This window comes from Mytilus californianus, unplaced genomic scaffold, assembly GCF_021869535.1.
Source record: "Mytilus californianus isolate M0D057914Y unplaced genomic scaffold, xbMytCali1.0.p SCAF_9, whole genome shotgun sequence".
NCBI classification, from domain to species: Eukaryota; Metazoa; Mollusca; class Bivalvia; order Mytilida; family Mytilidae; genus Mytilus; species Mytilus californianus.
This window is the reverse complement of record NW_026262745.1, coordinates 61,240,092-61,266,049: the sequence shown is the minus strand read 5'-3', so window position 1 is coordinate 61,266,049 and position 25,958 is coordinate 61,240,092. Positions and strand designations below refer to the sequence as shown.

The 25,958-nt window shown below is 32.7% G+C and overlaps 1 protein-coding gene across 1 annotated transcript in view; it reads left to right on the top strand.

The window, feature by feature from the left end:
• LOC127716180 (transient receptor potential cation channel subfamily M member-like 2) overlaps positions 1 to 25,958 on the top strand; it is a 67,658-nt gene that overhangs the window by 12,914 nt on the left and 28,786 nt on the right. Inside the window, exons 9-14 of the mRNA XM_052222305.1 lie at positions 277 to 432; positions 2,970 to 3,011; positions 5,553 to 5,646; positions 11,246 to 11,380; positions 12,045 to 12,144; positions 13,745 to 13,970. Coding sequence (XP_052078265.1) covers positions 277 to 432; positions 2,970 to 3,011; positions 5,553 to 5,646; positions 11,246 to 11,380; positions 12,045 to 12,144; positions 13,745 to 13,970 — 753 coding nt within the window. The remainder of the gene's footprint in view (positions 1 to 276; positions 433 to 2,969; positions 3,012 to 5,552; positions 5,647 to 11,245; positions 11,381 to 12,044; positions 12,145 to 13,744; positions 13,971 to 25,958) is intronic.

Here is a 25,958-nt window from a genome sequence, read left to right as displayed (position 1 = left end):
ATCACGGCCAAAATAATAGGATGAAATGACAAATTATTGTCCGTATAAGACTTCTCAAGAAACTAAAGATTGAGATAGACATTTCAGGTTTGAACCAAAAGGGTAGTGTGTCTGAATTTCCTGCCATGTGTACAAGTGCTTTTATCTATTGCATGTACAGTTATCATCATTGAATTCTTCTGTATGCTATATTATTATATATATTTGGTTATCTCACTCAATATAACTTATATCCATTAAACAAACACATGAAATAAAGGGTATACTTTTTTATAGGATAAACTAGGCGAAAAACAGAGCTGTTTATCAAACCTATTCACTAATGCTTTGAGGTTCAATAGGGTTGATTTGGTTAGGCAAGTGCTAGAATATATTTTGGACAAGAAACAGTATAGAAAATTCTTAGATCACTCACTTGAAGACTTATATGAGGTTTGTTCCGATTCATTAATATATTATACATGCGTGTATTTCTGTGTAGAATCCAACTTTGTTCCCATAAATATGCCACATAGACAAATAAAGGCAACAGTAGTATACCGCTGTTCAAAAGTTATAAATCGATTGAGAGAAAGCAAATCCAGGCTGTGTATGAAAATTTCATATGTTATATATATAAACGTTATTGGTGGCAAACTCTTAGTCCCCTTTTGATGAGTCAGCGTTTCAACTGTCTCGGTTATCATACAATCTTTGCCTTCAAATATTCGGTTTTTGGCGTTCCTGATGAAGGTTAATCCAGAAAAGAACGTAGAACGCAAGAAATGTATAAAGTGTTGCTTTTATTGTTTTGAGAGACGTACGTACATTTGAAACAAACAGTCGGATATTCCATAAATAAAATCAACAGTAGTATACCGCTGTTCAATAGTCATAAATCGATTTAGCTGAAACAAATCCGGGTCACAAAGCAAAACCGAGGGAAACACATCAACTATGAGAGGAAAACAACGGAACAACAGAAACACTGAACTGCTACACAAGAAAAAAACCAAGATACATATAAACGGACTATTGATGACAACTGTCAAATTCCTGACTTAGTACAGTACATTTTAAAGATAAACTGGTGGGTTGAACCTGGTTTTATGGCTAGCCAAACCTCCCGCTTATATGGCCTTGTTAAAATTACCGCTACAATGACAACATTATTTGACAGGAATACAGTACAAATAAACGCAAGAGCACTCAGGACAGAGAAATAATAAATAAATAATATAATTATAGTACATTATCAATATGTTAACCACAAAATATTATCGGACACCTCCAATTAATTTACGACAGTACACAAGTACATCACAATAGAATTATGAACTGTGTGTCACACGAATGTATCAACGCCACAGGTAAATTTAAATTATGTATGTTGGATGTATAAATATCGAGAAACGTCTAATAACAATGCGAATTCACACACGGCAAAACAGTCATATTCGGGAATAGGTCACGTTCGGTACTTAGCAGACCAGACCACAATCTTAGACGTGGTAAAACTGTCGTTATTTAGTTTATACACAGACAAATCGAATAGATCGACCAATTTGTGATGGTGTCGATAAAATTTACGGAGTGTCATTTTTAATCTTTCCTCATAACTCTGCGTAAGAAGCACACTCCTGTATGTGAAGTCCGTATTGTGTGAACATACACGAGTATAACGTATCAACTGAGATATGTAAACACCATACGATGGGCCAGAGGGTATGTTACTGCTGAGAAGTGGGAAATTGATAACTGGGAAGTTGAAATCGTCCCGTTTGTCATAGATTGTTTTTATGAAGTCGTCCATCTGTGTCAATATCGAGGAAAAGATCAAGGTATGAAGCAGTTTTTCTAGTATCAGTAGTATCTTTAATTTCAAGTTCACTGGGATATAAGCATAAAGATAAGCAACAACTCTTTTCGTTTCGCCCTGTGTTCTTTGATTCATTTGAAACATATTTGCTACAGGGGTATTGCAAAATAAAAGTCATGGTCATTTTCTAAATGTTTCCATTTTCTGTTAACAATGATTCACTACTATCCATCAACCGTAATGGATATGGACACAAAGTTTGCATTACATTGTTAATTGCGACATGTCGTAACTACAATGTATTTAGTAAAGGAAGTTATTTCTGTTATTTGAAAGTATTAGAAAAATATACATAAAAAAGATTTAGGTAGAATTAAGTTTTTTGCTTTGCAACCTTGAGATTAAGTTCAACGTCAAAGGTAAAGTTGACATTCTCGATGTTGTAAGCTTCTCTTCTGAATATGTAACAGATATACAAAGAAAAAAAACTATCAATATGTTTTGGACATTGAGACAAATAAATTAAAGATAAGAATTAAAAGAATTTCATTGCCCTTAAATTGTACAAGTCAAATGTTGATCATTTATTACTTCTTACTTGTACATGATCAACCAATAGGAACTGCTTCATAATGACGGGGATCATGACCTTGAAAAAGTGACAATGTGCAAAGCTAAGGTAGTTGTTTTGTGCAAATGACAAGCGTTACGATTTAATGGAAAGTAACTTATGCAATGACATCGGAAATGACTTACTATAATCGCGATTATCTTATTATCTTCTTTATTTCACGGAAAAAGCCAAGGAGTCTTATATTTTTGCAACTGATACTAAGTTACCTACCATATCACCCGTATGTCATCGGAAGTTAGTTATAGTGAAACGAAATATGCTATTTATCTCTTGTATTTTATTAAAGTAAAAAAAACTATATATTTTTTATCCATTGTAAGATTAGCTATTTTCTGACACCGGAGTCGACTCTTAAAAGAAAAAATTAAATTTTGAATGTTATACAATTTATACTGATATGCTAAGACGACCATTCAGTATTTTGAATGAAAAGAAGAAAAGTTGCATTTATTAAAGTCTATTAAGAATTGTCGAGAATTGTGAATCTAGAAATATATTCACAAAAAAATCCACTAACAGTAATTACTTTTCTTTCAGGACGACGCTAGCTTCGGAGGATATGTTTTTCGGAAAATCACGGTAAATTTCATTACATTGAACATGTTGAAGTTCTACAAATTACACCTTCACCAGATATTTGATATTTGTTTTTATTCTTAATGTGTCTTTAAAGCAATCTAAATACAATACAGATCATGTTTCTACGTTTCTCTTACAATGATCTGACAATGCGCATGCTCTGTGCTATTTTCTGCATTAAGGAGCTTTCGGTATTCTCTTAGTATGTCGAGTAGATATACACCTGATGAAATTTGGAGGATGAAATAATTATAAGATCAGAAAGGAAAATGGAAGTTGTCAGATCCTTGTTCGTGAGTCATGGACACATGAACTGTATTTAAATCAGATTGTCTACAAAACTCTCAACATTTGCATTAAAAATAGAACTTTTGTCATGGTTAAATTCGACATAAAATATATCATGCTGCAATCGATAAGGGTTTCGTATTATCTAATTGACGCTCTTAACCAGAAGTCTGGAAATCAAAAATGGATTACTACATGGATAATACTGGAAAAAAGGGACGCTCTGTAGTTGCTATGACAAAATATAATAAGACAGAAAGTCATAGCATTTCTCGATATATATGTGCTGAATATTTGCCACTCTGAACCCAAAGTAGGCTATTGAAAAGCAATCATTATCTTACATCATTAACATTTCATTATGTTTCAATAAATGCCAATATACTATTTACAAAACTTTTGAAATAACGTCACATCCGAATGAAATAATGTTCACTTCCCCTTTTGTGACTAACCATTTTATAAAAGTATGTGTAAAACCATTGTTACAAAATCCCATTTTAAAATTTGTTTTATTATAATCTGATACAATCTGAGAAAAGTTCTCTTATATACATTCCCTATGACAGAAAATGTTTTGATGCCATTATCTATTTTATGAGATTTTTACATAACTCAGTGAAATATAGCTGTACTCCTACTTTAATTATCAGTTTGTTAACATCAAATTATACAAGTCGAAGAATATCCATCAATACTTGAAAATTAAACATAAAACGATGAACATTCTACAAAACAATAAACATGATAAACAAATCAACGAAATCGGAAAACTGAACATCACAAATTCCTCCGAAAACAAGGGATGATCTCAAGCGCTTCGGAAGGACACTCATATTCTGCTCCAAATGTGGCATCTTAGTAATGCTCAAGGAAAATACAAATTCCATGATAAGTATAATTTGATGATTCGGTGATGCCACAATAGGGGAAAGGAGTACGGGTCTGTGGCAGCAACAAATTAAACATATGTGGTCATCCGTGACATGGAGATACATTATGTATCATTACTATCAACCAAAATATAATGGTGTCCGTAAGATTTTCGAAGGAATAATTACAACTTCTCAACTATCAATTCTTGGTTCAACAACTTTATTGTCAACAGCAACGCTGTGCATGATTGCTTCTTATTTATATTCGGCTTAGAGACCGTTATATTGTCAACAAAACTTTTATGAAAAATATTTGTCGTAAGGACCATAATGCCTTCATTGTTAAACTATGAACAGGATTAGTACACACTTTTAAACTACAAGTGAATTCTGCCGAGGAATATCAATTGGATAAACGTAAAAGTAGAAGTAGAAACTCGTATTTTCAAAACCCTTCGTGTTATTGACTCACATAATTCAATGAGACACAATTGGTCAGAAGACAGATCTGATTTCTCTCATATCTATAAATCTAAGACTACATGTCTCTAGTGAGTTGGGACACATACACAATGCATCCATCGGCCAACCTGATGAGGGCATTTTTTGCGTCAGGACCAGACATCTCCGTATATATGAAATATGAACATTTAAGTCCATAACGCATCAAATATGTTAACACTTTACGTTGGGAAGAGGGTTTGTTACTGCTTTTCTTTAGTTCATATTTTGGGTACGTGTTTCTGTGTCTATACAGAACAAAATTATCCAGATATCGTGCAAAACATCTAGGTTTTATAGTATTCATAATTTCCAATCCAGTTGAATATATATTACAAACTACAAGTTTGGTTATCTAAACGATAAACCAAAAACTTTCCAAGGTATTCTTTGTTTTTGTTTTTGAGAAGGTTGTATGCATTGTGCTTTATATGAATACAACTAAGTAAATATATTGCATAATTAAATCAAATTTTATGTTTCCTTTTGTTAATATTTAAAAAAAAAAAAAGACAAACAATAGTATACAAAACATAACATAGAAAACTAAAGACTGAGCCACACCAACCCTACCAAAAACTATGGGTGGTCTCAGGTGCTCCGGAAGGGTAAGCAGATCCTGCTCTACATGTGGCACCCGTCGTGTTGCTCATGTTAGTATAAAAGGTATGAGAAACCAACACGATGAAAAAAAAAAACTTCTAACAGATTATTGATAATACAATAAACACAAGAAATATGTTTTTTTCATATAAAACCAGAAAATGTATAACAATCGATGATAGTGTAGCAATAATAAAATGCACTGTTACTTTTATTTATCTTGTCGATATATGAGATATGCTCAAGTTAAGGAAATTTTCTAATTATATTTAAGAAAAAAAAATCCAGACAAAAAAACATTGTGGAAAAGGTAGATGTTGTTGTGAAAAAGATAACCGGAAGGCTTAACATGCATATTTTTGACGAAGGTAATGTTGTAATATAAAGAGAACGCTGTCATTTATATTTCTTTTCACTTTTTGAGTACGATAGATTTCAATTTATTCCTTAAAACAAGCCAGAAGCTTTTCTTGAAATGTATAGTTTGGACAGGGCAAATAAAAATTATAATTTCAACTATTATATTAGCTATCTGTAATTCATAACAATGAGTTACTATTTAAATTGACCCGACCTTCCAAAGATTCATGATTAAAAAAATCTATTTCATTTGTGTCGTGATAAATATATATTGCTAAAGGTAATAATATAATTTTCTAAACATATTGGTGGATAATTGATACCAGTAGAATTTATATGTATTGCACTAGGGAATGTATTCAAAAATATTCTTGCACGTACCCCTTTATCACATATCAATGCTTGAAAAATTATTTAAAAACTGTCTAACACATTTTTTGTCTTAGATTACGTCGATAATTTAGGCCATATTTGTCCTAGAGCAATATGATTGAATACTGAACGCCAACTTTTCGTTTTATTCTAAATGAGACAGTACGTTTATACACAATGAATAATGTATCATGTATATAGCTTAACTTCTGTGTTATTTGGTCTCTGCTCTGGAGAGTTGTCATATTGGCAATCATACCACATCATTCATAAGAACGATATCCCCTTTATAAATCAATGCTAGGATGTGAAATGCTTAGTAAGTCTTCATAATGTGACTTGAAATGAAGTAGTTAAAACTGCATAATTTACTTTCGTCCCCACGTTTTGATTTATACCCTACTACGCTATGTTATTTTGAAGCAGTGTTTGCTAAAACCATTTAGATTTTTTGACAATTCTTCAATACAATGGTCTCTTAAAGAGGGCGTAGTCATTTCTTAAAAATTCATTTTTATGAAGAGAGTTTTATACATCATGTACATATAGGTATCTTGTTTATTGAAATCTAAGAACAAATATTTGCGCAATATAAAAATCATTTCCCGACAATTTTAATATGCATTTTTTACGCATTTTTGCATGATAATTCACTTCGTAAATTATTTTATTTAAGAAGCGTTTATACAGTAAAATTGAGAATGGAAATGGGGAATATGTCAAAAAGACAGCTTCAGATTGCCCCTAAATAAAAATGTGTACTAGTTCAGTGACAATGGACGTCATACTAAACTCCAAATCATATAAATGGACTAAAACTACAAAACATACAAGATTTACAAAGACCAGAGGGTCCTGACTTGGGACAGGCGCAAAAATGCGGCGGGGTTAAGCATGTTTTGTTAGAACTCAACCCTCCCCTATACCTCTAGTCAATGTAAAAAACAAACACACAGCAATACGCACAGTAAAACTCAGTTTTTAAGAAGTCCGAGTCCGCTGTCAGAATAGGTAAAAAAAGAAACTAAACAAAATGACAATGATAAATAAATTAACAAAAGACTACTAGCAGTAACTGACATGGCAGCTCCAGACCTCAATTAAACTGATTGAAAGATTATTTTTTCATGATATGAATATCAAGCACCTCCCGTTAGGGGTTTAGTATCATACCATCATGAAATATATGAGAAGAACATAACCCATATTGCCAACAACTGGTTTTAGAATAAATGTGTTTATTTCCGATGCCAAGACTCTATGAGAGAATCAATATTAATACCAAAATACGCCATATTCAATGACCTGGCAACAGTATCGTAACTATATTCTTTCTGCATAAGTCTGTTTAAAGGTGAATGCCGACATCTTTGTGCTTTGTAAAGAATATTACCATAAAAGATTGGATATGAAATACCTGAACGTATAAGATGTTTACATGTTGATTCATATCTACGAATGATGTCCTTGTACCAATGATAAAATTTAGTAAATGTTTTGACTAGTTGGTAATATCGAAAACCCTGGTGTAATAAATTGTCAGTAATAAAGAGAATTTTTTCGTTAAAATCAATTACGTTTTAACATACACGATCGAATCGAAAAATTTGAGATATATAAACACAAGATGATGGTGACAAGGGAACGTCATCATCTAAAAATGAATAATTAACAATGGGAAATGAAAAATTATCTCTTTTATCATAAATATTGGTATGAAGCTTCCCGTTAAAGATATAGATATCAAAATCCAGGAACGGGCATGGTTCATTGTTCGTAATAGCTTTATTTAAAGTCAGTTCGGCAGGATAAATCTCGTTAGTGTACATATTGAAGTTGTCATTATTGAGACCCAATATAGCATTCGAATATCTAAAAGTGTTATTAAATTTTTGTATCAGATGTTTTTTCGATGGGTCTTTGCTGATTTGAGTCATAAATTGTAACTCATAACTACAGAAAAGGTCCGCAATAAGTGATGCACAGTTAGTCCCCATTGGAATTCCGATGACTTGACGATATACGGAATCGCCATAGCAACCAAAAATGTTATCTAGTAAATATTCAAGAGCAAACATAGTATCAAAGCAGGTCCAATCTACATAGTTCTTTTGTATGTGGTTACTAAAAAATGACATAAAAGAGTTTGAACATATATGTTCGCATTCTGACTTTTTAAGTCTCCATTTAATTAGGTGTGTGAATATTTTCTTAATAAGATTATGAGACAAAATGGTATGTTGGGTAGAAAAATGAAAACTTTTAACAGATTCGAAATGACCAATATAAGCATGCAATTTATCAAGTAAAAAGAATTTTTGACACTCCAAAAGTAATTAATTCCACTATTTTCAAAGGCCTTATTTGATCAATTTATTACTAGGTTTTTGATTGTACCAAGTGTACTTGTAAGTAGATTATACAGTTAAATAGTGAGACAATTGCATGAAGACGAAATAAATCTATATTTGTAAGGTGTTTTGTGCAGTTTCGGAAGCCAGCACATAGTTTTAACTTTCATTTTATTTGGTTTTGCTTGTAAGGAGGTAGGTAAATGTTTATGTTTGTTACAGATGTTCTTTTCCGAATATGGAGTCAGTTGGAATATTGGTGATTTCGTGATTTCCTTTAGCAGAACCTCAATGTAAAATTGACGTCAAATAATAATGATATTATAAGCAGCCTTACCAGCCGGGACAAAACAAATTCCTTGGCGAGTTCTTTTAGCTTATTTTTGATACGATAAATAAGGCTATTATGGTTGTTGTTAGGAGTAAAATGTTCTTTAAAATTTCATAAAAGTATATGAACTATGTTTATTACTTAATTAAAAAGGAATCTGAGGACTTTTTGTCAGCTTTTTCGCGTTTTATCCATTTCGAGGACTTTTAATAAGTCAACTTTTTAATTTTTTTAATGCAATTTTAATGCAACAACTGTTGTCTAACTTTAAGTATATTTGTTATAAAAGAAGGAAATTTAAAGAAAAGTCAAAATAAATAATCATTATCATTATTATCCTTCTTAAATTCAAAACTGTTGAAAAAACGCAAAAATCACACACAAACGCATGTCTGATGCGTTAAGATTGATACACAGTCTGCATATCGTGCACATTTGTCTAAATCTGCTGTCATCAACATTACGAATGCATCAGCATTGGTAAATATGATAGATTAATATCAGGTAGATAATATAAATTACATTTTCTAAATGTTTTGGTCCATTTAGTACAGTCCCTTTGAATGCACAATATATCGTGTGATTGTTTGAACATGATCACATCCATCTGTGGTTTGCCTTTTCGTATTACAAGTATATATAATTAAACTTTAAGCAACCCTGCCAAATAACAAAAGCCAATTGTAATACAGCATTTATGGATGAAAGTATCGAATTTTAACACTATGGAATTTTCTGGAAGTTCAGTTCATTGCGACAAATAAGTAAATCCGTTTTTTTTATACTTATTTCTATGACAATTTTCTTTTTTAAAAAAAGAGTTCACGCTCGAACAAGTATTAAGTTTTTAGAATAGCAACATTGACAAACTGTCATATATTATGATTGAAATATTATTTTGTTTTTCAATCATAGATGTGTTCCGCAGTTTTATTCGGTGTAGTAAAAGCTCTTAATATTGAAATATTTGTGAATTTTTTGGCAAGAAAATGCGGCCATTTTATAACTTGCATTTAATAATGCCAAAACCCAAAAAACTAACTTTAATTATAAATTCAATGTGCATCAATTTTGTTTTCTTATTAACCTTCACACAAAACCATATATTTAAGTGAAAATGTAACATATTTGTATATAGTCTTTGCTCTTTTTATTGTAAGTTCATATTCAGAATAAAGGTAAAATGGACTTTTTAGAGCAAAGTTTGGAAAAATAATTTCGTTAACGATTTTATCTTTTCTTTATTGAACTTGCCAAGTTTGTAACTTACAAACAAATTGACATGCATAGATATTTTGCATTCTTGTAACAAGAGACTTAATGCGATATATCTACCATTCAAATATCCATAACAATTTTAATCTGAACATGTTGAATTAAAACATTCCTAAAAACTAAAAGAAATATCCATTATTACTGTTCAAATGTTTTTCAAATGTCAAATACACGAGAAAACAATATCTAAATTTGCCATTTAGAGTCTATATTAAATAATAGAACTGAAACATCATTACAAACCTAGATAGTTTCATTGACAAATACCATATTTACAAAATTGGTCTAGTGTTTAACGTACTTTCTCTAGATTAATAGTTTCAAAACCGAGAAAATTAAAATTATAGTTTCTGATTATATTTAAGTACGTTCAATCTTTTCGCATAAACTTTCTTAAATTTTTAGAAATAAATAGACATCAATGATTGATATAGAATGATGTTGATAATAAAAATTGATAAGTAAAAGTTGGTGGACAATATATAACGTGCAAATGAATTATTCATATAAAAAATCAAATTGTCCTCAAGTGGCCTGGATCTAAACGTTTTCAATACTGAACCCAGCGGATACATTTGTTTTCTCAGACAAATTATAATCAAGAATTAAACTGTTATATACATATCAATATAATTATTATGTTTTGTTTACATACATATTTGATTGAAACCCCAAAAAGCGGACGAAAGGGCTTAATCATCCGTAAGAAATTTTGATTTCAGACTAGAATTTTTGCGTAAAAGAAAATATTTCTCTTTTTCTTCCTTTTACTTTTAAGTGACGACATTTTCTATCCTTTCAAAATATGTAAACGAAATACAGTGCTCATGTTTTAATTTCATGTACTGTGTTGGTCCTATATCAATTAAATGGTTTAAAATTTCTGATATCTACCCTTGTGTTAGTTCATTTTCTTGTTGAATGCTTAATTTACTGATAAAGTGCAATAGTATCCAAGAAGCTATCCGTTTGACAAAACCTGAAACGTGATAATAAAATAGTTTTTGTTTTAAACCAATTCGTTACGCGTTGAACCGGGCTTCTGATATAACAAGTTAAATGTCATATTGATTCTTTAATATTTTCGTAGTTACCGGTAAGATGGAGTTGACAACAAATATGGAGTATGCGATGTAGATAATTTCTTCATAATGACTAACTGTCCAACAAATTCCCTTATTTTAGCAAATGTTATACTTTTTAATTGATATTCTTAACATAATACTTGCTATGAAATTCTCCCTCTAAAACAACATGTTGAGGACAAAACTTTTGCAGGTGATGCGGATGATATTAAGATAGACGTAATAAGAATAGAAGATATTTTCAAGCACCTGTTTATCTGGGCAGTGTTTATGAACCGAGTAGACTTGGCCATACTGTTTTGGAAAAAGGAAGACTGCGATTATATATGTAAGTATTAAATTGTCTTACAATGGATATGAATCAATCTTTAATAATTGTAAATGGATAATGAACGCGAATATTTAACATGGTTAATAGCTTTTCGTAACTATGTTATGAATTGCAGGATAAATAAAATCAAAACAATATTAAGTTGTCATATTTAACGTTAATTTCATAGTTGTTGATGTAATCCACTGGGTCTGTCTATGAACAGAGAACCGCTGTTTAGTTGTTTGTGTACGGAATGAAAAGCAATTTTATTCCTAATTTTAGCTTATATACGGACATTTGGATTAAAATGAATGTGTGTACTGATTTCCTATAAAAAGCAATTATTTGGCTTTAACATTAAAAATTCCATGGAATGCCTACACATGTATATAGGGTTTTATCTTACATTTAATAATTTTAAATACGACAACACAAAATAGATTTATATAGTTGTTTATTTACTAAGACAATTCCTAATTATTACCACAAGTGTGTTTACCTAAACTTTATTAAAGCTACACATGTATTTGTAATTGTTATGAAACGTTCTGTGACTGCCTTTTTTAAAAAAAGTATTCAAGCTGTCAAAGTACATGTAAAAAGTAAAATCGCAAAAATACTGAACTCCGAGGAAAATTAAAAACTTTACATAAACGTATTTTTTAATCAATGCATCTAGGGTCTGCGTTATATGCAAGTTCACTTGCTCAAATGCTTGCTGTAAAAGCTGGTGAAGAAGCATTAATGGACGAAAAGGCTGCCTTATTGGAAAGCTCTAGGTAAGCTAGAAGTTCGGGTATTTAACAATAAAAATATTCTAAATACGTCTTATAATACTATGAGTATCACGTAAAGTTTAAAAATGTCTTGTTCTAGCATGTTTTTAGTTGAAGTTAAAATTTTAGTAAAATTATTTTTTGCGAGAACAAAGCAGTGTTTCCATCCCAAAAAAAAAAAAGATGGTAGTGCCTTAGCATCGTTCAAAGATTAATAAAATTTGGATAATCCTAAACAACCTCATTAGAGATACTTTGAATAGAATTTGTATGCCAGACATAGAAATTATCAGTAGCGCTAGAATCAAACAGTATAAAACGTACTACATACTGAAAATCATATCGTGACGCTATACTTCTATGTTGTGTTTAGGGCAAGTCATATTATCTATATGACCAAAAGGCAGCTAAAAAGAAGAGCCAAGTTTAGCTAGGGTAAATTCTGCCTTTTTTTCTCAAGTTAATATATTTTTTAACAAACGGAATATTTAAGAATAGAATATAATAATTCATGTAAGAACCCGATCTTTTCGGCTGATATTCCTCTAGGGAACCAACGGACCACCAGCAGTGGTATCGCCTTACAGCTTAAAACAGAAAACGTAATAATTTAGAAGCCGACGCGAACCTACTGAATATTGAAAAAAAAAACATTTTGGTTTGAATATGAAATTGTAAAGCTAATATCTGTAAGAAAAAAAACATTTAAAAAGAAAGAAAATCCTGGTGATTAAGAGTATGGTCACAATTTATATACCGTATATTGGGTTTTTTCGCGTGTGTTTAATTTTCGCTTTGTTCGCGGTAGCTAAAGAAACGCGAAAATTTTACCCCGAGTAAATTTTCCTACATATTACCGGATTTATCAAAATTTGACAGTTTTATATATTATATATATATAATGCATACTGTTGATTATAGTCTTTTGTTTGTTTCAACAGATCACACGAATGAGCAAACTTAATTAAAATATCTGTTTTCACAATAATTAAATCAGCTAAACATGCCTGTCACACCTTTTGACAACACAACAATCAGATGCTTATTAGTGACGAGCTATTGTATTGATATGTGTCATAATCCAAACAATAGGCATTTAATGTAAAACTATAATAAAAATAATCACTTTTACAAGGATATTTGTATTGATCAAAACCTTCAATTTTTAGCATGCCCCAGTGTACATATAATTAATTTACGTTCCTTAAAAGTTCTGTGTACTTTCGTTTGGGTTACCCGTATATATCTGTTATCGATTACCTGTCAGTCAATCAATGTTGTGTTACTTTCATCTATAACAATGCGATGCAGTTATATTTTCGCGTGTGTTTTCTCATTCAGCGAAAATTATACACAGTGAAAATTTAACATGCCCATTTTGTCATGAAATCGCAAAAAAAAAAGCAGACGCGAAAAAAACCCGATATAAGGTAGATAATATGATTATATGTTTATTAAAATAATTCGAATTTTAGGCGAGATTAAACCGTTAATTATGCCACAATGTACGTACGTTTAAATGTGATACGTGTTTATTCTCATGTACACGACTAATACAATAACTCAATTATTACGTTTTAAAGTTGTATCTTTTTCCTCCCAGAAGTTATGAAGACCTTGCATACAATGTTATGACAGAATTATATTGCATGAATAAACAGTACGCACGCAAACTATTGGTGACGAACGTGAAAAGATATAATTCGACTACAATTTTTGGAATTACTGAAAAGTTCGTACTGCAGAAATTTATGGGACATGTTGCATGTCAAACAACGATGGATCAGATTTGGAAGGGTCGTATTTCTGGTGATACATCTACTCCTAAGGTAAAAAAAGCATTTAAAAACTACAGTAAAAGAGGCAAACCGAATTCTTAAATAGTCTAGTGGATTACTTGTTAGAGCATGCTGTCTAACTGTCGATTTTTAACGAGCACCGAAAGGCATTCCATTTCAGAATCTACAAGATGGGAACATTCTATTGCTTTATCCATTCTAGGTACAAACGCTGTGTAGTTTAAGTTTTGAACATTACTCACTATAATTCTAAAGGTTTATTGTAGTAATTTGATTCTCGATAACCTTTCGAATTTTTCGAGTTGGCAAATTCTAATTTTCCAATAGTAACATTCCGACTGATCATCCGTAATATGTTTACTATTGCAGTTATTCGAGATGATTTTGTTGGCAGTATTGACCACAGCTTTATTATTATTAAACCCAAATTTAAATATTTACACACAGATAGATTCAAAGACATATATTGTTCAACTAGATAGATTCAACGAAATATGTTGTTCAACTAGATAGTATCATAGATAACTCATTTTTTGCATAGATTATTTTTTGGTTACCTCTGCCAACCTACAAATAACTAGATATATATTTATATATATATATATATATTAAAAATTAAATACACAAAAAGAGTTTTAAAACTCTTTAATTTTTGTGTATTAAATTTTTAATATATAATTCTGTACACCGCTTGAAAAGAAACTTTTTTTTGTATATATATATATATATATATATATAGATTGCCTAACAATGTAACTTTAACACACTATTTAGTATGTAAATATAAGAATGTTTAAAATATTTACAAAATGATGAAAATAAACGCAATATTTCGCTAGACTAACTAGCTTTATCAAGCGTGCATCTATCCAGGTGAAATCGGATGTAGATGATAAGAAACTTTTGCAGCTCAATGTATATGTTGCACTTGAATTTAGCTGCCTAGAAAATAATACATAATTTGGATGAAGTTCAAGATTTTTACAAAATTGGTAGTTGAAGTTAGCAACGTCCATTGGCCAATATTACAGGATAAAAAGGACGATGCTGTGTACTAAATTATTCTTTATCTTTCCTGTATCTTTTCTCATCTTTTTCGTTAAGACCATCAGGTTCTAAAGTGTGGAGTTGGTGGATCCAAAAATTTTCTCTTCTCCTTCTCGCCGTGGTGTCCCACTCGGTGTTGACTTCTATGATTTGGAAGGTAACATTATCAAAAGAATGTTTCGTTGAACGAAGATGTCTTGTGAGAGGACAGTTTTTGTTGGTTTTGTACCATGAACGATGGTTATTGAGCCGAATATTAAATTTGTCCATTGTTTCTCCCACATACTGAATGCCACATGTGTCACATGTTAATATATAAATTGAGTTCTCCGTTTTACAGTTGGAATTTGAGTAGATGGTATAATTTTGTTTAGTAACGGAGCTGATGAAAGAACTGCTTGTATTGGCAGCTTTACAACACAAGCAGTTCCTTCGACCACATTGTTTGTAGCAACCGGGAGATGGAGTAGGCTGCTTTGCTAATACAGATGTCACTAATTTGTCACGGATGTTTTTAGGTCTTCTGAAGGCCATGACTGGTGGTGAGGAAAATACTTTTTTAAGATTTGAATCATTTTCTATAATTTTCCAATGCTTCTGAACAATGGAAGACACATTTTTAAAATCAGGATGGTAAGTGAGTACAAGGGGTGTTCTGTTAGCTGCTTTATTCTTATCTTTGTACTCTAGAAGTTCTTGGCGACTAGTTTTGTTTGCTCTTTCGAAAGCGCTATCAATGATGTTGTTATTGTATCCTCGAACAACTAGATGTTTACGTAGTTGTCCAAGTCTAGCATTTTGCGTATTTTCAGTAGAGCATATTCTCTTGATTCGCAATGCCTGGCTGAATGGGATGCCACGGGAGCAGTGTTTAGGATAGCAACTTTTAGGAGAAAGGAATTGATGTTTGTCCGTTTGTTTGGTATGAAGGTCCGTTATAATGGTTCCGTTCTTGATGTAACTCGTAGTGTCGAGGAAGTTTATTTTCTCCATAGATGATTCATATGTAAATTTTATTGAATGGTGGAAAGAGTTACAGTGTCCTAGAAATTCATTAAGATGTTCTTGTGAATCTGTCCATTTGAAATCAATATCGTCAATGAATCGGAACCATGATAAGGGCTGGTATGGAGCACTAGCCAAGAGGCGTTTTTCAAGTTGGCCCATAAATATGTTGGCATATGACGGGGCCATTTTTGTGCCCATACTAGTACCGTCTATCTGGAGATAATGTTTTTCATTGAAAGAGAAGTTGTTGTTCTCTAGCACTAGTTTCAGAAGTGTAACAAGGCACTCAGTTGGAGGATTTTTTTCACTACGAGTGTTCCATACCTCTTCACACGCTGCTATTCCTTCGTCTTGTGGAATGTTGGTATATAAAGAAGACACGTCCATGGATGCAAGTATAGTATTGCTTGGTAGAGGATTGAGGCTTTCCATTTTCTTTAGATAATCAGTCGTATCTTGGATGTAAGAGGGTAGTTCTTTCACATGAGGTCTTAGATGATGGTCTAAAAATTCTGATATCTTTTCAGTTGGATGACTATTTGCTGAAACAATTGGTCGACCTGGATTGCCCGTTTTATGTATTTTAGGCAACATATAGAATATTCCGGCCTTTGCTTCGTTCTCAAGAGGTCGGAGATAATCAAAGGTGTCATTGTCTATATGCTTTTTGTCGAACATCTCTTGAAGGATGGTGTTGATCCTTCGAATATTATTTAGTGTTGGATCTGTGGTTAATTGTCTATAAAAAATGGAGTTTGAAAGTTGGCGATTCCCCTCTGCTATGTAATCTGTTTTATTCATGACAACCACAGCGCCCCCTTTGTCGGCAGGTTTTATTACGATATCCTCTTGATCTTTTAACGCTTTCAAAGCAATGCTTTCTGACTTGGATAAATTATAATTTCTTGTATTTGTTATACAGGACTTTATATCAGACCTCACGTAGTTAATGAATGACTCCAAGTTATCATTTTTACTCTTAGGTGGTTTCCATGAACTTTTTTTCTTAAATTTTGGGATGGGCGTGACTTCTTCATTGGTGTCAGTATCTGAATCTGTTAATCCAGCTTCTTCAAGGTTTTTCTTGCCCCTATTGTAGAAAAAATCTTTCAAGCGTAAACGTCTAGCGAATTGGTCTAAGTCCTCGTCTAGCTGAAAGTTATTTACATTTGATGGGATAGGACAGAAGTTTAAACCTTTACTTAAAAGAGATTCTTCAGCACGTGTAAGTTCTTTAGATGACAAATTTACAACAATGCTTTCAGTTTTTTGTTTCCGTCTTTTGAATTTTCTTTTTCTAGGGACCTTATGGTTTGTTGTATTGATATCATTCATATCCTGATTTAAATAGACAGTGTGAATTCTATCTCTTTGAAATTTATTCCTTTGTTTTTCTTTATGTTTGGATAGTTCAATGTTTTCAATATCTGCGAGGCGACGTTTAAAATTCACGTGAAATGTTACTATTGTTGATGATATCTGATATTTCATTTACAATTTGTTTGTAATTTGTGGTTGTAAAAGAAAGTAACAGTTGAAGTAGCTGGATTGAACAGTTAAACAGAATTTCATTCCAACGGCTCATGAATCTTTTGGATTTATGTCCCGGTGCCTGGGGACTCACTTTGATGTTTAAACCTTTTGGTACAGTTCTACTTTGAATATATTTTTTTAAGTTTGATAAATGATGTTCAGTTTGTAGTTTCTTTTTAGTTAAAGATCTTAATTTCTTGAAATGCTGTGCGCTATCCATGTTGTAAAGATAGCGATAGATTTGAATGGATTACACAAACATTTGTGAAATGCGTGCTACTGAAGATAATAATATAAGTGCCTATAAATAGCAGCACATGACATACAAATCTATGGGAGTGTGGAATAATCAGTACAGAGATTAATTCAATTACACAAATAAAATTATAGATTGCCTAACAATGTAATTTTAACACACTATTTAGTATGTAAATATAAGAATATTTAAAATATTTACAAAATGATGAAAATAAACGCAATATTTCGCTAGACTAACTAGCTTTATCAAGCGTGCATCTATCCAGGTGAAATCGGATGTAGATGATAAGAAACTTTTGCAGCTCAATGTATATGTTGCACTTGAATTTAGCTGCCTAGAAAATAATACATAATTTGGATGAAGTTCAAGATTTTTACAAAATTGGTATTTGAAGTTAGCAACGTCCATTGGCCAATATTACAGGATAAAAAGGACGATGCTGTGTACTAAATTATTCTTTATCTTTCCTGTATCTTTTCTCATCTTTTTCGTTAAGACCATCAGGTTCTAAAGTGTGGAGTTGGTGGATCCAAAAATTTTCTCTTCTCCTTCTCGCCGTGGTGTCCCACTCGGTGTTGACTTCTATGATTTGGAAGGTAACATTATCAAAAGAATGTTTCGTTGAACGAAGATGTCTTGTGAGAGGACAGTTTTTGTTGGTTTTGTACCATGAACGATGGTTATTGAGCCGAATATTAAATTTGTCCATTGTTTCTCCCACATACTGAATGCCACATGTGTCACATGTTAATATATAAATTGAGTTCTCCGTTTTACAGTTGGAATTTGAGTAGATGGTATAATTTTGTTTAGTAACGGAGCTGATGAAAGAACTGCTTGTATTGGCAGCTTTACAACACAAGCAGTTCCTTCGACCACATTGTTTGTAGCAACCGGGAGATGGAGTAGGCTGCTTTGCTAATACAGATGTCACTAATTTGTCACGGATGTTTTTAGGTCTTCTGAAGGCCATGACTGGTGGTGAGGAAAATACTTTTTTAAGATTTGAATCATTTTCTATAATTTTCCAATGCTTCTGAACAATGGAAGACACATTTTTAAAATCAGGATGGTAAGTGAGTACAAGGGGTGTTCAAGCAGCGTGTGAAGAGGTATGGAACACTCGTAGTGAAAAAAATCCTCCAACTGAGTGCCTTGTTACACTTCTGAAACTAGTGCTAGAGAACAACAACTTCTCTTTCAATGAAAAACATTATCTCCAGATAGACGGTACTAGTATGGGCACAAAAATGGCCCCGTCATATGCCAACATATTTATGGGCCAACTTGAAAAACGCCTCTTGGCTAGTGCTCCATACCAGCCCTTATCATGGTTCCGATTCATTGACGATATTGATTTCAAATGGACAGATTCACAAGAACATCTTAATGAATTTCTAGGACACTGTAACTCTTTCCACCATTCAATAAAATTTACATATGAATCATCTATGGAGAAAATAAACTTCCTCGACACTACGAGTTACATCAAGAACGGAACCATTATAACGGACCTTCATACCAAACAAACGGACAAACATCAATTCCTTTCTCCTAAAAGTTGCCATCCTAAACACTGCTCCCGTGGCATCCCATTCAGCCAGGCATTGCGAATCAAGAGAATATGCTCTACTGAAAATACGCAAAATGCTAGACTTGGACAACTACGTAAACATCTAGTTGTTCGAGGATACAATAACAACATCATTGATAGCGCTTTCGAAAGAGCAAACAAAACTAGTCGCCAAGAACTTCTAGAGTACAAAGATAAGAATAAAGCAGCTAACAGAACACCCCTTGTACTCACTTACCATCCTGATTTTAAAAATGTGTCTTCCATTGTTCAGAAGCATTGGAAAATTATAGAAAATGATTCAAATCTTAAAAAAGTATTTTCCTCACCACCAGTCATGGCCTTCAGAAGACCTAAAAACATCCGTGACAAATTAGTGACATCTGTATTAGCAAAGCAGCCTACTCCATCTCCCGGTTGCTACAAACAATGTGGTCGAAGGAACTGCTTGTGTTGTAAAGCTGCCAATACAAGCAGTTCTTTCATCAGCTCCGTTACTAAACAAAATTATACCATCTACTCAAATTCCAACTGTAAAACGGAGAACTCAATTTATATATTAACATGTGACACATGTGGCATTCAGTATGTGGGAGAAACAATGGACAAATTTAATATTCGGCTCAATAACCATCGTTCATGGTACAAAACCAACAAAAACTGTCCTCTCACAAGACATCTTCGTTCAATGAAACATTCTTTTGATAATGTTACCTTCCAAATCATAGAAGTCAACACCGAGTGGGACACCACGGCGAGAAGGAGAAGAGAAAATTTTTGGATCCACCAACTCCACACTTTAGAACCTGATGGTCTTAACGAAAAAGATGAGAAAAGATACAGGAAAGATAAAGACTAATTTAGTACACAGCATCGTCCTTTTTATCCTGTAATATTGGCCAATGGACGTTGCTAACTTCAACTACCAATTTTGTAAAAATCTTGAACTTCATCCAAATTATGTATTATTTTCTAGGCAGCTAAATTCAAGTGCAACATATACATTGAGCTGCAAAAGTTTCTTATCATCTACATCCGATTTCACCTGGATAGATGCACGCTTGATAAAGCTAGTTAGTCTAGCGAAATATTGCGTTTATTTTCATCATTTTGTAAATATTTTAAACATTCTTATATTTACATACTAAATAGTGTGTTAAAATTACATTGTTAGGCAATCTATAATTTTATTTGTGTAATTGAATTAATCTCTGTACTGATTAATCCACACTCCCATAGATTTGTATGTCATGTGCTGCTATTTATAGGCACTTATATTATTATCTTCAGTAGCACGCATTTCACAAATGTTTGTGTAATCCATTCAAATCTATCGCTATCTTTACAACATGGATAGCGCACAGCATTTCAAGAAATTAAGATCTTTAACTAAAAAGAAACTACAAACTGAACATCATTTATCAAACTTAAAAAAATATATTCAAAGTAGAACTGTACCAAAAGGTTTAAACATCAAAGTGAGTCCCCAGGCACCGGGACATAAATCCAAAAGATTCATGAGCCGTTGGAATGAAATTCTGTTTAACTGTTCAATCCAGCTACTTCAACTGTTACTTTCTTTTACAACCACAAATTACAAACAAATTGTAAATGAAATATCAGATATCATCAACAATAGTAACATTTCACGTGACGATTTATCAATAATTAAACGTCGCCTCGCAGATATTGAAAAAATTGAACTATCCAAACATAAAGAAAAACAAAGGAATAAATTTCAAAGAGATAGAATTCACACTGTCTATTTAAATCAGGATATGAATGATATCAATACAACAAACCATAAGGTCCCTAGAAAAAGAAAATTCAAAAGACGGAAACAAAAAACTGAAAGCATTGTTGTAAATTTGTCATCTAAAGAACTTACACGTGCTGAAGAATCTCTTTTAAGTAAAGGTTTAAACTTCTGTCCTATCCCATCAAATGTAAATAACTTTCAGCTAGACGAGGACTTAGACCAATTCGCTAGACGTTTACGCTTGAAAGATTTTTTCTACAATAGGGGCAAGAAAAACCTTGAAGAAGCTGGATTAACAGATTCAGATACTGACACCAATGAAGAAGTCACGCCCATCCCAAAATTTAAGAAAAAAAGTTCATGGAAACCACCTAAGAGTAAAAATGATAACTTGGAGTCATTCATTACCTACGTGAGGTCTGATATAAAGTCCTGTATAACAAATACAAGAAATTATAATTTATCCAAGTCAGAAAGCATTGCTTTGAAAGCGTTAAAAGATCAAGAGGATATCGTAATAAAACCTGCCGACAAAGGGGGCGCTGTGGTTGTCATGAATAAAACAGATTACATAGCAGAGGGAAATCGCCAACTTTCAAACTCCATTTTTTATAGACAATTAACCACAGATCCAACACTAAATAATATTCGAAGGATCAACACCATCCTTCAAGAGATGTTCGACAAAAAGCATATAGACAATGACACCTTTGATTATCTCCGACCTCTTGAGAACGAAGCAAAGGCCGGAAGATTCTATATGTTGCCTAAAATACATAAAACGGGCAATCCAGGTCGACCAATTGTTTCAGCAAATAGTCATCCAACTGAAAAGATATCAGAATTTTTAGACCATCATCTAAGACCTCATGTGAAAGAACTACCCTCTTACATCCAAGATACGACTGATTATCTAAAGAAAATGGAAAGCCTCAATCCTCTACCAAGCAATACTATACTTGCATCCATGGACGTGTCTTCTTTATATACCAACATTCCACAAGACGAAGGAATAGCAGCGTGTGAAGAGGTATGGAACACTCGTAGTGAAAAAAATCCTCCAACTGAGTGCCTTGTTACACTTCTGAAACTAGTGCTAGAGAACAACAACTTCTCTTTCAATGAAAAACATTATCTCCAGATAGACGGTACTAGTATGGGCACAAAAATGGCCCCGTCATATGCCAACATATTTATGGGCCAACTTGAAAAACGCCTCTTGGCTAGTGCTCCATACCAGCCCTTATCATGGTTCCGATTCATTGACGATATTGATTTCAAATGGACAGATTCACAAGAACATCTTAATGAATTTCTAGGACACTGTAACTCTTTCCACCATTCAATAAAATTTACATATGAATCATCTATGGAGAAAATAAACTTCCTCGACACTACGAGTTACATCAAGAACGGAACCATTATAACGGACCTTCATACCAAACAAACGGACAAACATCAATTCCTTTCTCCTAAAAGTTGCCATCCTAAACACTGCTCCCGTGGCATCCCATTCAGCCAGGCATTGCGAATCAAGAGAATATGCTCTACTGAAAATACGCAAAATGCTAGACTTGGACAACTACGTAAACATCTAGTTGTTCGAGGATACAATAACAACATCATTGATAGCGCTTTCGAAAGAGCAAACAAAACTAGTCGCCAAGAACTTCTAGAGTACAAAGATAAGAATAAAGCAGCTAACAGAACACCCCTTGTACTCACTTACCATCCTGATTTTAAAAATGTGTCTTCCATTGTTCAGAAGCATTGGAAAATTATAGAAAATGATTCAAATCTTAAAAAAGTATTTTCCTCACCACCAGTCATGGCCTTCAGAAGACCTAAAAACATCCGTGACAAATTAGTGACATCTGTATTAGCAAAGCAGCCTACTCCATCTCCCGGTTGCTACAAACAATGTGGTCGAAGGAACTGCTTGTGTTGTAAAGCTGCCAATACAAGCAGTTCTTTCATCAGCTCCGTTACTAAACAAAATTATACCATCTACTCAAATTCCAACTGTAAAACGGAGAACTCAATTTATATATATATTATTTATTAACATGTGACACATGTGGCATTCAGTATGTGGGAGAAACAATGGACAAATTTAATATTCGGCTCAATAACCATCGTTCATGGTACAAAACCAACAAAAACTGTCCTCTCACAAGACATCTTCGTTCAACGAAACATTCTTTTGATAATGTTACCTTCCAAATCATAGAAGTCAACACCGAGTGGGACACCACGGCGAGAAGGAGAAGAGAAAATTTTTGGATCCACCAACTCCACACTTTAGAACCTGATGGTCTTAACGAAAAAGAGGAGAAAAGATACAGGAAAGATAAAGAATAATTTAGTACACAGCATCGTCCTTTTTATCCTGTAATATTGGCCAATGGACGTTGCTAACTTCAACTACCAATTTTGTAAAAATCTTGAACTTCATCCAAATTATGTATTATTTTCTAGGCAGCTAAATTCAAGTGCAACATATACATTGAGCTGCAAAAGTTTCTTATCATCTACATCCGATTTCACCTGGATAGATGCACGCTTGATAAAGCTAGTTAGTCTAGCGAAATATTGCGTTTATTTTCATCATTTTGTAAATATTTTAAACATTCTTATATTTACATACTAAATAGTGTGTTAAAATTACATTGTTAGGCAATCTATAATTTTATTTGTGTAATTGAATTAGTCTCTGTACTGATTAATCCACACTCCCATAGATTTGTATGTCATGTGCTGCTATTTATAGGCACTTATATATATATATATATATATATATATATATATATATATATATATATATATATATATAGACAGATTGATAAATAGATACATGACCCTGGGATACAGCGATCAACCTAAATTATATGTTGGATCCTGGGATATAGCGATCCATAAAATGTAATTTATAACTAAACTATAGACCAACTGTAACTATAGTTTATCACACGCAGTGAAATTTCCAAATCAGGTACGGTATATATCAAACTCAACCATACCGGATCAACCGCCACTTAAGTGGAGATGAAGCTGCGATTGGGATGTGAACCAATACTGGTTTAAAGAAAATTAAGATATATACATACTACAAAATTTACCTAGATATGTCGGTAAACCAGAACAAATAAACATTTCTTGTGCTCCTTGCAAAGTATTCAGAAACATGTCATTTCCTAGATCTGTCAAATGAACACCATCTTTCTTTTAAAACTTACTAGTAGGAAATGTATCTAGATTCTTTAAAATGTCCCCCATTCTATATGGTGCTATGGCACTGTTAATCCTAAGTCTGCATGTTATTATGCAATCAAGACTCTGAGTAACGCTAATATGTTCTCGGTAAAATCTGGGACCAAACAATTGAAGTATTGACAAATTTAACTGTGTACTTTCTCCAAGGTGGCCTTAATTTCATTTCCTAAATAACTTAACCTCGTCTTCCCCAAACCATTACCTGCAATATGTATGACAACTTATATTGTTTTTTTTACATATTTCAGCAGGTTTTTTTTTAGTCAATTCCAAATCTTTCAAAACCATCCCACCATAACCTTGCCAACAAATATTAACTCCTATTCTTTGGAGACCTAAATAAACACCACCTATTTTACGTCTTGCGTGCACAAATGCATTTCTTATCAAGAATGAACCTACTCTCCATAATGACACGTCTTAGCCTACAATTTAATACATGTATCGACATTAAAATCTTAATTAATCATTAAATTCAACGAAACATAAATCAAAATTTAGGTATTCGTATATAACTTTTGAAAGCTTAGAACTCCAACCACCCATTACTTTGATTTTGCCCTCAGAAAAACCAAGCATAGTTGCTAAAGTTGAACCACCGATTCGAAATTAATGCGTCCAATATTTTGATTGGTCAGAGCCAATATACCCCCAGGGCTTTTTTTAGAGTCCGTGAAAACTGATTACGAGTTTGGGGGGAACCATCAAAGTTGCAATATAATTGAACACTAATTGGAGGTCGAGTTTTTATATATTCTTGCAAAAAATTTTACCGGACGAATTTCATTACCTGATTTTCGTGCCACAATAATTGATGTCCCTCTATCTAACTGATAGGTTTTTGAAGAAGTCAAGTCAATTAATTTCACTGACTCGCAGAAGTGCAAAAAATCCCATCGAAAAAGCACTAGAAAATAAGCTAGTTTCATATCTGGAGATACAGAATGAGGACAAAATCTTTATAATTTTTCTAATAGATCCATAGTTAATGTAATAGATAATCTACTGTTAGGTCTCTTTAACTTTAACCCCGCCATTCCATCAATCATTTTTCTTACAACAAATAATTGAGACATATCTTCGTAATTATAAATCTTATTATAAAAACTGAAGCCTGAGATAGAGCACTCAACCGTGGATGGTGCCATGTCCAAGCAAGACATGTATGAAATGAACTGAGACATGTGGTTCACTGGTATTGGCTTTTTAATAAGCTCGAATTGTTCTTGGTTATTTACTGGAATCGATTCATCCCCGGGCATTAGTTCTTTGAAACTGTGCAGCTGAAATCGAAAAATCGAGTCTGCAATTTCATTTCTAAAACCGTCAATATGTTGTGCTTTCAACTGCATATTGTGCTGCATTGTTCAAAAAACAAGGAGTTGAATTAATGTCATCAAACGCTTCGACTTGGTACATGTACATAGTTTTTTTTTATTGATAATGCTAACTAATGCCGTGTTGTCAAGTCGAAATAAAATCTTTCGATTTTTTAAAATCTGATGCCATATAGACATAGCTAAAACAATTGCAACTTACTCTTAACTGATAGTGTCCGTCATGATT